General features: G+C 34.5%; 4 protein-coding genes across 4 annotated transcripts; 3 read left to right on the forward strand and 1 right to left on the reverse strand.

The window, feature by feature from the left end:
• The first annotated feature begins 1,162 nt into the window (after positions 1 to 1,162).
• LOC113873353 (probable ribose-5-phosphate isomerase 2) lies at positions 1,163 to 4,131 on the forward strand. Its single transcript, XM_027511449.1, has 2 exons — positions 1,163 to 3,404; positions 3,963 to 4,131. The coding sequence occupies exon 1, from the start codon at positions 1,501 to 1,503 to the stop codon at positions 2,293 to 2,295; it is 795 nt and encodes a 264-aa protein (XP_027367250.1). The 5' UTR covers positions 1,163 to 1,500; the 3' UTR covers positions 2,296 to 3,404; positions 3,963 to 4,131.
• Positions 4,132 to 6,075: 1,944 nt separating this feature from the next.
• LOC113873283 (exonuclease V, chloroplastic-like) lies at positions 6,076 to 7,884 on the forward strand. The gene is made up of 2 exons (XM_027511335.1): positions 6,076 to 6,520; positions 6,572 to 7,884. The coding sequence occupies exons 1-2, from the start codon at positions 6,345 to 6,347 to the stop codon at positions 7,593 to 7,595; spliced, it is 1,200 nt and encodes a 399-aa protein (XP_027367136.1). The 5' UTR covers positions 6,076 to 6,344; the 3' UTR covers positions 7,596 to 7,884.
• A 2,767-nt stretch (positions 7,885 to 10,651) lies between these two features.
• Positions 10,652 to 16,443, forward strand: LOC113872656. Its single transcript, XM_027510363.1, has 9 exons — positions 10,652 to 11,121; positions 11,397 to 11,575; positions 12,325 to 12,503; positions 12,641 to 12,925; positions 13,012 to 13,070; positions 13,164 to 13,200; positions 13,294 to 13,365; positions 13,659 to 13,980; positions 14,453 to 16,443. The coding sequence occupies exons 1-9, from the start codon at positions 11,007 to 11,009 to the stop codon at positions 14,870 to 14,872; spliced, it is 1,668 nt and encodes a 555-aa protein (XP_027366164.1). The 5' UTR covers positions 10,652 to 11,006; the 3' UTR covers positions 14,873 to 16,443.
• Positions 15,192 to 16,199, reverse strand: LOC113871875 (putative fasciclin-like arabinogalactan protein 20). Its single transcript, XM_027508969.1, has one exon. The coding sequence runs from the start codon at positions 16,197 to 16,199 to the stop codon at positions 15,216 to 15,218; it is 984 nt and encodes a 327-aa protein (XP_027364770.1). The 3' UTR covers positions 15,192 to 15,215.
• Positions 16,444 to 17,591: the final 1,148 nt, after the last annotated feature.

The raw sequence follows: 17,591 nt of genomic DNA on the forward strand, positions 1-17,591 counted from the left end.
TAAACCATTATATTACATTTTCTTGTCACATCTACCAAATTTTACCTGTCCATTACCTATCTCTTCGTTATGTTCATTGAATCTAATCATTATTTCTAAAAACGATATTCAACTGAAATTTATTCCAATCATTATAAACAACAATAAAGTAAATTTGGTAAAATATATTTAAATCATAAAAAATAATTAAAGTACACATTTTTAAAGATATTTTTACTGTAAAATTTATGATGACAATGTATGCATAAAAATAAGTGTAATAATCAATTCAAAGATATTAATTAAAATAAAAATACAAAATTAATTAATTTTTAGATTACAACTATATTATTATTAAACAAGTAAATCAACTGAAAAAATTTTGTTTTATATTTAAAAATGAAAAATATATATAACTTGCTTATAACATATTTTTCAAGAGAAATAATTGTCTAATTCTAAAAAATACTAAAAATGAACGTCTACATGTTTTTAAAATAATGTAAACTAAATATATACCTATACTTCACAAATCCTAAATGCCAATGGGAATTTGTCAAAATACAAAAAGAAATGTTGATTTTTAGGAGCATCAATAGTTAATTGAAAATGATATAAATTAAATGTGGAAAGATTGACAGCACAGATACAAAACTGGTTAATTTCAATTTTGTTTAGTTTTCTTTTCAAGAAATTGATATAATAACTATCTGGCACATGTACACAAATATTTTGAAAGACAAGCAAAAATATAAATATTTTTCAAAATAATATTTCGATATATGAAATAATGTTTAACTAAAGATAATGTACATTCAAAACAAAATTTTGAAAAATAGAATTTGATATATGTAATAAAAAATAGTTTCGAAGAAATTTGAATACTGTAGAAAGCACTGGGAATACAAGTGATTGAAATTAAAAAAAAAGAAGATTTTAATATAAAGAATTGAAAAAAGAAAGAAAGTTAAGGATATGTCAATATAAAAAGATAACTAATAAATTTAGAATACTTTGATATTATAGAATCAATGATAATAGAAGAAATAGATCCACTTGACTTAAAGAATTTGACTTTAGAAATGAAATAATAGAATGGTTTTATTTTTGGTGCATGACTGCGTTCGTAGGTGGAATGTCTCTCTCTCTCTCTCTCTCTCTCTCTCTCTTTCCCTGAACCGCGCGAAACACGTCTAAGTTCCTTCAAAACGAAAAGCAGTGTTTGAAACGAAGTGGTTATTCTCGACCACCTTTCCCTATAAATAGCCTCAAAACCAAACAATCCCCACCCCCGCCTCCATCTCTTTTCTCCTCATTACATCGTCACTCTAACCCTATCCTCTCTTCTCTTCTCTTGTCTTCATTCACCACCACACGTTTAAACCACACCTTTCAATCTCTCTCTCTCCCCTCCAATATTCTCATTCTCTCTGATTTTCCCAATTTCCATGAAAGCCTCTGCCTTGATTTGATTTCAGTCCCGTCTACGTCTCTTCTTTTCCGTGCTTTTGAGGACCCAACATGGCAATTCCCTTCCCCCATTTCATCGCTTCGGAGAAAGCAGCCATGGAAGCTGGTCTTCTCCTTCCTTCTTCTCCCTCTGTGATTCTCACCCAAGACGATTTGAAGAAGATCGCCGCCTACAAAGCCGTCGAGTACGTTGAATCCGGCATGGTCCTCGGCCTCGGAACCGGCTCCACGGCCAAGCACGCCGTCGACCGAATCGGCGAGCTTCTCCGACAGGGCAAGCTCAAGGATATCATAGGAATACCCACCTCCAAGAAGACCGAAGAACAGGCCCTATCGCTTGGGATTACCTTGTCGGATCTCGATTCCCACCCTGTCGTTGATCTTGCCATTGACGGTGCCGATGAGGTTGACCCTTTTTTGAACCTGGTGAAGGGTCGTGGTGGCTCCCTCTTGAGGGAGAAGATGGTGGAGGGTGCGTGTAAGAAGTTCGTGGTGATTGTGGACGAGTCAAAGTTGGTGAACTATTTGGGGGGCAGTGGTTTGGCTATGCCCGTTGAGGTTATACAGTTTTGTTGGAAGTTCACTGCTGATAGGTTGCAGAAGCTGTTTGAGGAATCTGGTTGTGTTGCAAAGCTCAGGACTTCTGGGGAAAAGGACGAACCTTTTCTCACGGATAATGGGAACTATATTGTCGATTTGTATTTCAAGAAGAGTATTGGGGATTTGAAGGCTGCCAGTGATGCCGTTTTGCAACTTGCTGGAGTTGTGGAGCATGGGATGTTCCTGGACATGGCTACCACTGTTATTGTTGCAGGTGAACTTGGCCTAACCGTGAAGAATAAGTAGTTGGATCTTTCAACCAGATATTTAGATGAATAATGTAGGTGAAATGGAGGCAGGGTAGACTCAAGGTAGTTTCATTGGTCAAGGTTAATGCTTTGACACGGCCTTCTAAATTCTAACACATTATATATGGTGTAGGGAGTGGATGGGAGGTTGAGGGGTGGGGGTTCGTGAAATCCTTTTATTATTGAATACAATTGTTGGGGAAAGTATCTTAATTCTCCTCTAGTTTTGTTTATTTTTTAAACTTAGATTTTGAGCCAGCAGAAAGAAAATGGAGAGCTAATATTAATCTCATGCAATGGCTGTTGTGTGGTGCCGAATCAGTTGTCCGCGCAATTTGTTGTTGAATTGACAGTGTTTAACATATTGAACTTATCCAAGTCCAATTTTGTCCATTTTCAACCTCTAATTTGCCGTTATGGAATTGTATGATTAGTATTTAGTCATTATATAGCTGCAAAACTACCTTCTCTGTTGTTGTCAATATTTATTTGTGATTTATAAACCGGTTTTAGCCAGTTGAATCCATTTAATTACTGTTTGGACTTAATGATAATCTGATTAATAGTTAAAGTTTTCACCTGCAACCTTATTGTAGTTATGCTTGTTAACTAGGACTCGTGTTTAATTTACCTTCTGTGTAGCTTGTCACTTGTGCAGCGAACAATTGTGGGGGGTAATGTGTTGAAGGAAAAAACCGTAGTTATCTATTCATTGACTGTCCAGATCATGTAAATCCTGCTGAATTTTTGGCTGATCATATATCCGTAGACTACAGTTCTGCTGATAGTGTCTATTCCTCTCAAAAAAGGATTGATGGTCTTGTTGAGTCATTCTCACAGAGTTTCAACTGTAATATATGCAACTCCAATTACTATAGATGATTTCTCAAAAAGTAGAAAGAAAATTAGCAAGAGGACTGTAGCAAAGAAGTCGGGAGGTTGGTGGAAGCAGTTTCGGTTGCTTATGTGAGACAGGAGGATCTCTTTTTCTCACAGCTCACTGTGCGGGAATCATTGTCTCTTACTATAGAACTCCAGCTTCCCAGTATATCTTCTGCTGAAGAGAGAGATGAATACGTGAACAATCTCCTTTTCAAACTAGGCTTGGTGAGATTCCGTCATATCCTCTAACTTGTGTTGGTGACGAAGTAGTTACTGGGAGTATATTGGAATATAGGAACAGTTTTGAGTAGTTTTTTTCAACAAACACCTGTATATCTTCCTTGAAAAACGAATTTTGATTCATCCATTTTAGATGCTTGCCCTTTATTGTCACATGTTTCAAAATCAGAATCACCATTAGAAGTTACTGGTGTATCTTATGTAATTTTTTCAGCTTTCCTCTTTCAAATTTATTATTGAAAATGTGTTACTCTTGTTGGATAGCCCTATGTTACTGATATTACTCCCTTTGGTATCTGTATGCCTTTGCTTAAGCATGTTTGACAAACTACTTTGGCATGGCATATTAATCTCCTGACGGAATTGATTAGTTCTGAGCTGGAGATTGTATTTTATGCCTTGGATTGCTGAATATCTTGGGTGCTTATGATTGCAAAATCTGATAAGGGGACCAAGTCAATTCTACTGATTGCATGGGGTTACATGTGATTGTTGTTATCTGCTGATGAATTGATAAATTGAAATACTGATCATGTTATACAGATCTAGTAAGACTGGAGGCATGGGCTTCTAATTGGAGGAGATTTTTAAGCATCCTCACAAAGTGGAGTATCAAGGTGGAATAAAGTTTTTGATAGTGAATTAACAGATAGTTTGACTGATATGGTGGCAGGAGGATGTAATTTAGCATGCTCAAATGTAACAAATAGTTTTGAGCCAAAAAGGTTATCATAAATAGTGAAAAAAGAAGAAGAAAGTTGTAGATACTAAAATGTTTCAAGGGGAGTAGACCGCAGTTCAATTATTAGTTTAAGTGCTTTTATTATGCTTCTGTGGAAACAAGGAAAATCGGTTATATTTCACTCTGATATACTCCTGCAACTGGGAAGCATAATCATAAATAACAAAAATGACATGTAGATATTGGCATGTTTCAACTAGGAGCTTACAGCATATTTATAAGAAATTCTTATATTTCAAACACTTACATTATCATTCTGATAACAAAAGAGGGGAAAAAACCCATGCAATTCAAGCTGATGTGTCTGCTAATGGATACTATCAGTTGTACATGAAAAGTCAGAGATATCACTAAAGGGCCCTTGTCCAAGAAACTGAGTAAGATTTGATTTTCATCATATATGGGGTATACTGAAAAAACATCTTGCTATGTTGGTATACTGAAAGAACATTCAGTTAATGTGTTTTTTAGACAATTTAGTTGCTCATGCTTATCATGATTTCCCGTCTAAACAGTTTTTGAAAATTCAGAGAGAAGCCAGATATGTTGCTGAGGAAGAGAAATGGAAACGTGGTTGCAGGGATTTTGTTTGAGTGTTCTGCATACAGAGTAGTACTGAGCTTTCAAGTGATCATGTGAGTAGAAAGAAATATATGGTGATTGGTCAAAAGTAACTAGTCTAAGCAGACTAGACGTGCCTCAGAAGTATTCTTCGTGTACAATAATATAATTAATAGAGTAAAGCAAAATGTAATGCTTTAATATTATACTATATGATGTCCGTCAAAATTTTGTAAGAATTTTCTGTGCATTTTTTACAATTTAAAACTTACTTTTGGCTTTTGCTTTTAGTATTAGTAAATTTAAAAGTTAAATAAATGTATGTAATTGGAGTTATTGTGATTTGTGTATTCTTTCAGTTAATTTATTAATTATTTTGCCAAACATAACCTAAGGTTTTGCACCACCTGAAATCACATTTGGTGAAAGAAGTAGATTTGTATAACGTTGTTGTTGTTTGGATAAAAGTTTTAGATTCTTATTATTAATATATACAGTCAATAGGTTTGTTTTCAAGAAAACTGAAACTTAGTTTTTCATTTTTAACTAAATATAATTAAATTTAAGTGTTGTATCTATTATCCGTAGAATTTGAAGGCTGCAGGTGAGAGGATGTTCTTAGGCATAGCTGCCACTACTACAGGTGAACTTGGGCTAATGGTGAAAATAATCTATTTGTTTTAAATTTTGGTAAAAATAATTTTAAAAGAAATGAGATTAAAGGAATTAATTTCTGTTTGGAAATGATGAAATGTTAAAAATTTAAAAGAAATAATTTTTAATTGGACGATAAGATATAGAATATCTTCTGAAGTGTAAACAGACTTTGTGGGGTCTATATGATTTATTTATTTATTTGATTTTCTACGAAGATAAGGTTGATCTATAATCCCTTGAATCCTGGAGTTGAATAAATAAGTTAATTGAGTTGATTCCACCAAGGTGTTAGGAATATTTTCATTTTCATTTTCACTCGAAGGATGCTTTAAAGTGGAACGTTGTTTGTGGGGTAGCATAACATAGTAGATAGCAGAACAGTGGTTTTTCACTAACTAAAGAGTTGTGAAAAAATCAAATTATTGTATATAATATTACGTATGGTTAATTTTTAATGATTTAAATAATAAAATATATATAAAAACACATTTTAAAGTTGATGCCGTTGTAGGGAGAAAGAGTAAAAGACAAAGTAAGTTTAACTCCAAGCTTTGATCAAGAAGTGTGTCCAGAAAGCAATCAAAATTGTTCAGTTTACAATGTAAATTATGATCCACATGCCACTACCAATCTTCCAAATTAAGTCTCCATCCCAAAACTGCTTTTCTATCTTTTTCGCTTTTACTTCCATATTTGTCTACTTTCTTGGAAACTTGGTGCTTGTAATAAGATTCCGTGCACCTTTTTTTTTTTTTTTTTTTTTTTGCTTTTGTTCTCATGAATTTTCCTTTTGGAACGTTAGAATTCCACTTCTCACTAGCTCCCTTTTGACAAGAGTTCAATGTTTTCTATAATTACACGAGTCCTCAACTCTCACGTTGCTAAAAGTAACTCTAAATAGATGCAGAAGTAGTACTGCACTTCAACCACAATTCACAAACTTGCTGGATCAGCATCCACCGATCATGGCTGGAACATCCTCCAAGACCCCCATTGAAATAGTAAGCGATAATTTTGCTTCTGCAGCTTGTTCTCCTCTCACTTCTGCTGCTATACCTACAACACCCACCCCATCTTCAGCCTCTAAGTATCCCAAAAATGCCATATCCATTCACTCATTTTCAGTTCAAGCCAAGAGAAGGTTGTTCATGGGTTCACAACGTGACATAGAGGACTACGGAAATTTTCCGAGTACTAGGAAGAAGCGGTCAAGAGTAGCTGACACTTTGCTCCACAGGTTTAGGAGCAAGAAGGGCTTGTTTGTCACTGATGTTACCAAGACAGAATGGTGTGAAAAGCAAATGGAATTTTCTCTTTTTCATGAAGAGTGGAAGAACAATGCTGGTCAGGAATGGTGCAGCCAAAAGCAAATGGATTTGGCTCTTGTTTTTAGAGGAGGAAGGGAGAAAAATGAAGCTATGAGAGCTGGTATGGTTCGGCATGTTCAACTCGTGAAGGAGATTCAAGCAACCGTGAAAGTGAAGGTGAAGTCACGTGAAGATGTTATGGCACTAAAGCTTGTTAATTTCATCAATGGGGTGAATCAATTGCTGTTTGAAGGATTAACCCGTGAGCTTCCAATAGTAAGCTTTGCTTTTGCACAAGGCATATGGATGGTTGGAAAGATTGATGAGGTTTGCATGCCTAAGTCAAAAAAAGATCATAACCCAATACTAGTTGAAACCAAGACTCGTTTCCAGGATACAGTTCCTTCAGAACCTCAAAAAAGAAATGGAAAGATTCAGTTAATGTGTTACAAGTATTTGTGGGACAATTTAGTTGCTCATGCTCATCATGGTTTCCCTTCTAAACAGTTCTTCGATTATTTTGAGCTAAGTCCTCAACGAGCACTAAGTGAAGATCTACTAGCAGCATGTTTTGACTCTGGAATCTCAGCGTTGACCCTTGATGAATTGGTGATATGTTACCAAAATACATGGAAAATGCTGCCGCGTGCTCATAATAAACTAGTGCTGAGATATGAATCTCAAAGAGATCAATCAGTGCTGGATGAAGAAAAATTTGCATATAATGATGGCTGGATAAGGAGGCAAATCAAGAGTTGTCTTGAGTTTTGGCTTGAACAGCGAGAAGCCACTTATGTTGCTGAGGAAGAGGAATGGAAGTGTAGGTACTGTGATTTTGCTTCTGAGTGTCCAGCATGTTACACTGATTCTGAGGCACAGAAACTTTCAAGCGATTACTCAAGTGAGTAGGAAGAAATGTAATGTAGGGAAGTAGTGTACCCAGAGAAAAAACAAAAGTGATGGCTCTAAAGCACCTAGCCATGCCTTGGAGAAGTATTCTTCATGTACAATAATATTATAATTAGAGCAATGCAAAAATTAGAGCTTTGATGTTATGATATGTATTAACAATAAAATTTCTGTAGTAATTTTATATATTATTTTGACAATTTAGAATTAGCTGTTATCTTTTGTTTTCATTCGTTTTTTTAAAATTACGTTATTCATGCAAGTATAATAATCACTGTTTATTGTAACTATAATCATTATCATTTGAGAGAACAAACTAAAAAGAAAATTTGAACACAAATTAATAATTTAAAATTTTAAAAAATATAGAAGTAAATGCTAAAAAAATAATGAAGACTCGTATTATCCGAAAACAATAATAAGCTGTATGTTCGCATTAAAAAATAAAAGATAAAATTTAATTAATAATTATATTTTTTCAAAATAATTTGTTGGTTTTGAAAGAGATAGGTTGGCCTGTTTTTAAAAATGGACTAAAAATACTAATCTAACTTGTTTAAGGGTGGATTGAGCGGCTAATCCATCAAAAATTGAAAATTTGAAAATATGCAAAGTTGTTAGTGAATCAATTGGTCTAAATTAATGAAAAATAAAAATTAAAAACTTATAAATATATTAAATTATTAAATACATCTTGCTTATTTAAAATATATATATATATATATATATATATATAAGTTCAACGGGGTTAGTTTACCTCATTTTGTCACTAATCTACATTTTAGTAAAATAAGATAAACTAAACTAAGTAAATAAATGTGTAAGTCTCAACTTGACATATTACTTTAGGTAAATTAACTAAGCTACTCCATTAGATGAAGCCATATTATCATCCATGTATATACATGCTCTAAGTAAATGATATTTTATAATAATTTGACAAATTTAGGTTACAACCTTTAGATTAAAAATTCTTAAACACTGAACATCATGTATGTTAAGCCTTGGTCGAAGTAATTTATAAAGAAATTATAAAAAAAATTATAATTCTTATAAAAAGTTATTTTGTTTTAATAAATTATCCAGTATAACTTATTAAAATAGTTTTTTAATTCATTTAAAAAATTATGATCAAATATAAAATATCGACTTTAGTATAATAAAAAATATTAAACAATATTTAATTAAGTTTTTATTTCCTCGCCCTAAATGTTGGAGGGAAGAGATAGATATCATAATATTTAAAACTAAAATAAATAAAAAAAAGGGTCGACGCATAAACGTTGGGATGGGACCTATCGAATCCCATGTGAAAAAGCATATTGGGCCCACGTGGCCCTTGCCGGTGGTCACGTGCCTGGCCACTCACCCACTGGCAAAGCCCAAAGCCACGCCAAATTATCTATCAAAAACATTGCAATGAATGGGCCATATCTAAGGGACCCACCCATCACCTAATCTTATTCATTTTCACTAAATCTAATGCTAACTTAACAGAATGATGCTATGGTGAACCTAATCATACAAATGTTTTCTTCTTAATTTGTCTTCCTCCATTGACTATGTTTGAGCTTCATAAGTATCTTAATCCTATTCACCCTCATCAACATGTTGGTTCCTACCATTTCCTTGTCATAAATTGGTAACATTGTTGGGATTTTATTTTTCTTAATTTTTTTAAACAATAAAATAAGGTAAATATATATACTTTTAATGGTTTAAAACAAGTATAAATTGATATAAGAAAAATCTTAAAAACTGTAAAAGAAATTCCGTGAGAAATGCTTATTGTTTGTTTGTTTCCATCAATTTGTAGGCCAAGTGTGAATCTTTCGGTGCCAGACTGACAGCTCCATTATGGCCCATGTTGCACTTGTCTTGTTCCCTCCACACCTGTGCTTTTATTTGCTACACAAAATATTATATATATATATATATATATATATAGTTTTTTAATAAATAATTAATAATAAAAATATGATAGGAAAAATGTGTTGACAGTATTTTTATTTTATATACATATATATACTCACACATTAATACATGCTCTAACTGATAATAAAAAAAGTAACTGTTAAAATATTAAAATTATTAAAATGAATTTTAATTTTTTAATAAAATATTTGTTTATATTTATGATAGAAATGCGATTCTTATAAATGTAATTAAAAAATACTATCCATTACCTATACCAAACTTTATTGACTAAAGTGATAGTTACCATTGGTTAAATAATGAATATCATGGATGTTAGAAAAGTAAGATTTGCAGCAAGTGGATCGAAATAAGTTGAAGTTTGCAAAGATCACTTCAACAGGGCAACTTTTATTTGATGGGATGAAGAAATGGACATTGGACAAGACTATAAAAAGAAAAAGAAAATCATAAAAGAAAAGAAAAGAAAAGAAAAGTGAATGGGTCCACATCGCCTAACTAATGAGTGCAAGTGCGCCACCAGCACCAACACAAGTGTGATTTTAGTCAGTGTTTGTTAAGGTAATTGATTGTGCATTTAGGACAATTCATTAAATGCACTGTGAAGAAAAGCTGCCACGAAGAAACAGAGATTTAAGGCCTCAAAATTAAGTAAATGTCTAAGATAAAATATATTTTTTAATTTTCGTGAATATTCTATTATTAAATAAAATTATTAAATATTTTCTTCTATTTGAGACAATATATATATATATATATATATATAATATTTATTTTATTAAAATAAAAGAAAATTTATTAAAGATATACACAAATATTTTCATCATTAATTTTAATTAATACACCACATAATTTTTATAAATTTGAAATTGATATTAAATACATATTTATTCACTTTTAGAAAAGTCAAATTCAACATCTAAAATGTCAAAATTTATAAGCAATTAAAGACAACAAAACTCAATCTTTTATCAGGCAAATCACGGTATCAATTGAGATTTTATAGGTTTTAAATGAAAAGGAAAGTAGAGATGAGCCACTAAACAAGAGAAGAAAGTTATTAAGACATTGAATCCGCGTAGTAACAGTTGATATACCACCACTTAATTCACTGTTACACGGAACTAAACATGATTTAGGCTAATTAAAAATGATAAAAATCACACCCGCCTTTTTCGTTCCCCTCACGTCAATATTAACCTGTACACCCCATGTGATTCACTGACCTTTTATGGTTTCTGTTTGTTCCCATAAATCTCTGAAGTTGTGTTCTTTGGTTAGATGTAACCTCAACGAAGCACAAAGGGTTAACAACCGATTGAGACCGTCACAATGAATGTTGTGATGTGTGTTGGTGGTGTTGATTGATTGTTCCAACTCTTAAGACTTGGGTTGGACTCAGAATCCAAAATGGATGGGGTGGGGTGAGGTGAGGTGATCACTTTGCAGTGACTTGTGAAGTGAGTTTTTCTTGCAATGAAGGCCCTTTCCTTTAATGGGTTTTGGTTTTTGTTGTTTCTCTTCCCCATGTTGCTGTCTCTCTGCTCAATTTCAGCTTTTTCTCCAACTGGGTCGGTTAAGTTTATCTTAGGTTGGTGTTTCTCTTTCATTTTGATTTGTGAATATGGTGATGGGTTTGGTGTAGATCTTGTGAAGTTGTGGACTTGGGAGGGAAAGATCAAAACTTGATGTCAGCTTTTGCTTCATTTCATCTTGTTGGGTTTTCTCCAACATGCAATTTAAACATGGGAATTTTGGGGTACCTTGTGTTTGCATATTGGCTTGTGGGGTGGTTTCTTCTGTTTTGCTTTGCTTTCAAGTGTCGTTAATTGTATATATGTTTTGTTGTCTGTTTCCACTTTTCAGGAGGAGAAGAGAATTTGGGTCCATGGAAGAGTGAGTTCACACAAGTGGCTCCGGCACCAGGGCCTAAAAGTGGGGATGTTCTTCTTCTGGCGGCAAACAGGACCGAAAGGCCTGACATTCTGCGAGGATTTCGACGTTATCATGGTGGTTGGGATATTGCAGATCAGCATTATTGGGCTGTAAGTGCTGTGGTTCATTCCTTGAACATCGTGTTTTACAAAGGACGGGTGATTCAGTATATTCTTAGTGCCAAATCCATATTTAGAAATGATGTTCTGGCATGTTGCCTTACATTTCTTGTTGAGCATCCTAGATCTTTGGTGTAGTTGATTGAAGTGGAGAGTGTTCTTGTTTAACTGTCTGTCTACTTGTATCTATATTGCATGCCATTAGGAAATGTGAAGTGAATTCTCATCATGCTTGAGGTCTGGTAGTAACCACGGAAAATTTTGAAACTCGAGTGATGGGAAGCATGAGTTATATAATTTCTACAGATATTATTTGGGTTATGAAAATGACTTATATGACTCCTATAAGTTCTTTTTAGTGTATTCCAATTAATGTCTTAATGAAGCTTATCTATTTTATGAATTTCTCATGTAATAAGAAGTTATTGAATAAGTTCTTAAGTTATTTATCCACAATGCACCATTACTATGTGCCTACTTACCACCTTTTAGTTTTAGCACATTGAAGTCATGATGGGCATTGCCCATTGGCCCCTTCTGTTTAATTAACAGATGCAGATTACATCTATACCTAGTCTGGCTTCTGTCTTGAAGTCTAATTTTCATTCCATTTCCATTGTTTTTTGTTCTCCTTGAAATTATATTTTGTTGAAGTTTGGAGTCTATTGCTTAGTTACTTTGTTGTTCCACCTTCAGAAGATTATTCTTTTTCTCACTTCAATTAACCACTATATTTGCAGTCAGTTGGATTCACTGGTGTGGCTGGTTTTATTCTTGCTGTCCTATGGTTTATCTCGTTCGGATTGGCGCTTGCTATTCATCTATGCTGTGGATGGGGTATTAACATCAAGGACAAAGGATCGAGTCGTTCGCAAAGGATTTGTCTTATACTGCTTGTATTGTTCACTGTTGCTGCAGCGTAAGACTCTATGTTATTTTAATGTTTCCCTTGTTAACTTCTTTGTGAGATGCATTATTTCCTTACAATTCTCCTTGTTTTATCTGTCAAAATTTCAAACGTGGTCACTAACGTGCCTCGTTTCCTTAATCACACAGAACTGGATGTATCCTCCTTTCTGTTGGGCAGGATAAGTTCCATGGTGAAGCTTTGGATACCCTCCATTATTTTGTCAATCAGTCAGATTATACGGTGCAGACTCTAAGAAATGTCACTGAGTACCTCTCCCTCGCAAAAACTATCAATGTCACTCAGATGCTTCTTCCGTCTGATGTCATGGATGGTATTGACAAGCTGAACGTGGATCTAAATACTGCAGCAGATACACTTTCTGAAAAGACAAATGAAAATTCAGTTAAAATTCGAGGAGTATTCAACGATGTGTATGCGATCATAAAACTGAGAATCCCTCATTCTAGAATTTATTATTCTCTCCCCCCTATAACACTAAACTGTGCACATTTTGTAGGCGTCTAGCTCTGTATGTTGTGGCAGCAGTGATGCTTCTTCTGGCTCTAATTGGACTCCGTATGTGTTGATCATAACATGTTGAATAAATTGAGCTAAGTTTATATTTATATTCGAGAACTATTGGTTATAACTTTCTTGTATTTTTTGCAGTCCTGTCTGTCCTTGGATATCAACATGCAATCCTCATGTGAGTTACATTCCAGAACTATTTGCTTGTGTGTTGATCATAGCTGGAGGATTCTTGTTATGTTCTTTTATCTGATTTTAAAACGTTTTGCAGATTTGTTATCACTGGATGGTTACTGGTTGCAACCACATTCATACTTTGTGGAGTATTCATGATCCTTAATAAGTAAGCCATCGTATCTAAGAGATCGCAGTTTAATAGATTGGCAAGAACTATTCACTTTCTTGGCTCCCTTTAGGCATTCGTTTATTTACCTTTGTAAAGTGTTCTGCATTCATTGCATTGGATCTCTCCCCCCCCCCCCCCCCCTCCTTTGCCTTCTAACTTATTCCATCACAAAATGCAACCGGAACTGATGATATCCAAATGAAATCCAATTATCTTTATGTTATGGAGATTTCTCTGTTAAAAGCTAACATTATCATCTAAACCTGATGAGTAAATTATTTCTATTACAGTGCAATTTCTGACACCTGTATGGCCATGGGAGAATGGGTAGCAAATCCACACACTGAATCTGCTCTTAGTAATGTCCTTCCATGTGTTGATCAGAGAACCACAAACAAAACACTTTTTCAAAGTAAACAAGTGGTCACCAATATTGCAAGTGTTGTTAATCGGTTCATCTATAACACTGCAAACATAAATGCAACACAAGGTAGTTTTGGCTACTACAATCAGTCTGGGCCTTCAATGCCATCGTTGTGCTACCCCTTTGATACTCAGTTTCAAGAGCGCCAATGTACGGCCCAAGAAGTTTCCTCTGCCAATGCTTCAATGGTAATTTTTTCATCACTTGACTTGATTATTGAGCTCTGCCACTTGTTAGCTTTCTTTACCTTCCTCCCCTCCAACCAAGAACTCATGTATGTGTTTGTGACAGAGAGAAATGTTAACTCTTTTTTAAGTTTTGGATTCTCAGTTGAATGCTGAAAGTGGTGAGATTAGACTACAATGAACTATCTGTATATCAAATCATTTGATTGATGGGCAATGATATTGGTATTTCTGTACATAGATGGTTGATGACTTGACGTGTATTGTACCAAATGACCATAGCATAGCCTATACCTGAAAATATTTTATATAACTTATAACTATTATGATTTTTTGCCAGGGGGAAATCAGATGAAAATAATTCTCTCTAAATTATGCTCTTCAATTGTTCTAAATCTTTTGTATTATGTTCCAGTGTTTTCTGCCAACTATATAACACAGAATCTCATTAAAAATCTTTGTTTAAACTATTCAGGTGTGGAAGAACTATGAATGTGAGGTATCTGAATCTGGTATTTGCACCACAGTTGGCAGGGTGACCCCTGAGATTTACTTACAGTTAGTGGCTGCGGTGAACGAAAGCTATGCATTGGAACATTATACTCCACCTTTACTTAGCCTTCAGAATTGCAATTTTGTCAGGGATGCATTCACAAGAATCACTTTGAGTTACTGTCCTCCGTTGAACCATTACCTTAAGATTATCAATGTAGGACTTGGCCTCGTTTCAGTTGGTGTTCTGCTCTGTCTTGTTCTCTGGATCCTCTATGCAAACCGCCCCCGAAGGGAGGAAGCGTTTGAGAAGTTATCCTTACCAGAAAAAATAAAGAATATATTTAAGAATAACCAAAACCGCACAAATTTTTCTTTGTCAAATGCAGATAGTGAAGTATAGATTGTATAATAGAAAATAAGTTGATAAAGTAGACTACTATTGTTTTTCTGTACCCTTACGGGAAGAAACAAAGGTGGAGCGAAGCTTCATCTTGTGTTCGATGAGAATAGCCAAAGCAGTGTATTGTATACATTTTGTCCATATATAGAAAAAGCAATTTTATTTTGTTTATAGCTTTAGAATTTAAATGCAAACAATTGAAAATCATGACTTAATAAAGCGTAACTAATAAGAACCCTCTTTTCTTTTTACATGACATTAATGGAAAACGAAATCTCCGTCTCCAAGAACAACCAAGTAACTGAAAATTTACGCTACAAATGCCATTGCCACAGCCAGAGTCTCAAAGTTCAGAAGGGTCAAACACAATTCTTTCATCGTCAACGCGAAGGGTGTTGTCATGCGCAGCTAGAACATCACTGACGCCATGAACGACAACCTTGTCATTGAAGAACACGTCCGGGAAGAAAACCGGAACTCCATTTAGAATCAAAACGCCGTCAGATCTAGTGATATTGATGGCGAAGCCCTCCAAGAAAGTTCGCAGCTCCGAACCATCGCCCAAGTCCACCAGATCGTTCCACAGAAGCCTGCACGGCACCACATGCCGACGGAAGAACGATGGATACTCGCTGAAATCGCCGATGCGGTTCGCCACCGTTTCATCCGCCGGAGCAAACACCGTTATTCCACTCTGCTCCGCCACGCCCGATAGTTGCATTCCCAGAAAGGAAGCCATGGTAGAGTATCCCCCGGATCTTAGGGTTTCAATGGCTTGGTCGAAGGAATCGGAGGAACTCTGAGTGTGGTTCTTCCCTGAACACGAGGAATTCGAATTTGGATTAGGTCTTTGGTTATTGAACTGAAAACTAGGGTCGAAGAACCTCTCGGTTCCGTAGACTAGCAGAAAACCATCGTCGTAAATGGGCGATTCCGTGAGTTTGATGTTGTTGAGAGATGCTACGCGCTCGGAAGGTGACGTCGTGACGGTTAGAGACTGCCCGGGGAGCATAGTCGGGATCCTGGCGCCGGCGGGGAGTAGACGGAGACTCGCCGGCGGAAGAGGAAGCGGCGCCAAGTGGAAGCGGAGTAGGTCGAGGGATGGCTGACCGGATTTCTTGAATGCGGAGTCGGAGGGAGCGAAGACGGTGGCGGAAGGGGATTGTTCGAGAAGGTTTTCGGCGACGATTTCGAGTGTGAGTGCCATGGAAACGAAGCTTGAATCGGAGAGAATGTCGGCGGCGTCGAATATGGCTTCGCGCGGAAGAGCGAAGCAGAGAGAGAAGAAGGGCGAGAGAAGGAGGAGGAGCGCGAGCGTGGACGCCATTGATGAAGCTCGAGATTTGGCGGGAAATGGATACTTCAACGTGGCGTTCCACTATTGGACGCAACGAGGAAGTAGTTAGAAAGATCGTTAGCCGTTTCTTGCGGAAAGACAGAAACGCCCCCTTTCCATTCAATAAATACTATCATTTTTCTTTTTTCTTGAAACCAATAAAATGCTCCATATTTCTGTTTTTAATTTTATTAAATTTTTATCATTTGAATTAATCTAAATTTGATTCTGATTTAAAATTAAAAGTAATTCGAGTTAGATTTTTATTTTTTTTTGCTAAAAGTTAGATTAACTTTTTCGTTATAATAAATAAAATAAAAAAGCCAATATAAAGTAATAAACAAATCAATAACAAAAGGACCTAATTTAATAAAAAATATTATTTTTTTATTTTACTTTACTTTTTGATATTTTTTTACTTACATGGAATTAAATTAATTTCTGAATACAGAACATATTATTTTACTTTTGTATAATTTTTGGCATTTGATTTTTATATTTTTACATTATTATTTTGTCTCCTGAATGCATATGAAGAGATACATATTTTAATAATGGGAATTATTTTTTTTAAATTCCGTATTTTTTTATGAAAATGTTGAAATCTTGAATGGAAAAGAGATGTCACCAGCGAAAAAAAAAAATTAGAAGTTCATAGGTTTCAATTTTTTTTAATTCCAACATGTTTCTTTTTATTTTTTTTCTTCTTTTTAAAAATCAATATAAAAATTAAGAATAAAAAAGATATTTTTCACTATTTCTTACATCATAAACAATAAAAATAACTAACATATCTCTAACTACAAATTAAAATAAAAATGATTTATAAAATAAAACAACCCCCTTTATATTTTCAATTAAAGTGATCAAGTACATCATTAATGCCAAAAATAATGTATATGATATTTAACAGAAAAACATTTTTATTTTTCTTGTGAAATCCAAAAACACAGTGTAGAGTAGTGCTTTCATATTCTTAATCATAATGATTAATTTGTGATTCTTCCGCGGCTTCGTTTATAAGGAAGCGTCTTGGGTGGCAATAAGAATAGTAAAATCTAGCGTTGCAGCAACAACAAAAATAACTACATCTCTTGTCACTCCTAATTTGGCCAGAAAGTTAGTTATAGTGGCATAGTTAGCTTTTATCATGCACCACATCAATTATTTCAGCTTTTAAGAGAATAACTCCAAAATAGCAATCCATTTTGAGTTTTTATTTTCTTTAATAATGGCAGCACGAAAGTTTGAATTTATAATCCAAATTAAAAAATCTACCAACTCTAACTTGACAATAAACACGTATATATAGTTTCTGGCCATGTTGGCTTTTTATCTTTTGACTAAAATGTTTCTAAATAAGTCAAAATCAGTTTCATGATG

The sequence above is a fragment of the Abrus precatorius genome, unplaced genomic scaffold (assembly GCF_003935025.1).
Source record: "Abrus precatorius isolate BTA unplaced genomic scaffold, Abrus_2018 Scaffold7, whole genome shotgun sequence".
Taxonomy (NCBI): Eukaryota; Viridiplantae; Streptophyta; class Magnoliopsida; order Fabales; family Fabaceae; genus Abrus; species Abrus precatorius.

Excerpts from the sequence above, each read along its gene's own strand:
- LOC113873283 (XM_027511335.1), top strand. The coding sequence starts at position 6,345 with ATGGCTGGAACATCCTCCAAGACCCCCATTGAAATAGTAAGCGATAAT. Across the intron at positions 6,521-6,571 it reads TCAGTTCAAGCCAAGAGAAG|TACTAGGAAGAAGCGGTCAA; the intron begins GTTGTTCATGGG and ends AAATTTTCCGAG.
- LOC113873353 (XM_027511449.1), top strand. The coding sequence starts at position 1,501 with ATGGCAATTCCCTTCCCCCATTTCATCGCTTCGGAGAAAGCAGCCATG.
- LOC113872656 (XM_027510363.1), top strand. The coding sequence starts at position 11,007 with ATGAAGGCCCTTTCCTTTAATGGGTTTTGGTTTTTGTTGTTTCTCTTC. Across the intron at positions 11,576-12,324 it reads CAGATCAGCATTATTGGGCT|TCAGTTGGATTCACTGGTGT; the intron begins GTAAGTGCTGTG and ends CTATATTTGCAG. Across the intron at positions 13,366-13,658 it reads GTATTCATGATCCTTAATAA|TGCAATTTCTGACACCTGTA; the intron begins GTAAGCCATCGT and ends TTTCTATTACAG.
- LOC113871875 (XM_027508969.1), bottom strand. The coding sequence starts at position 16,199 with ATGGCGTCCACGCTCGCGCTCCTCCTCCTTCTCTCGCCCTTCTTCTCT.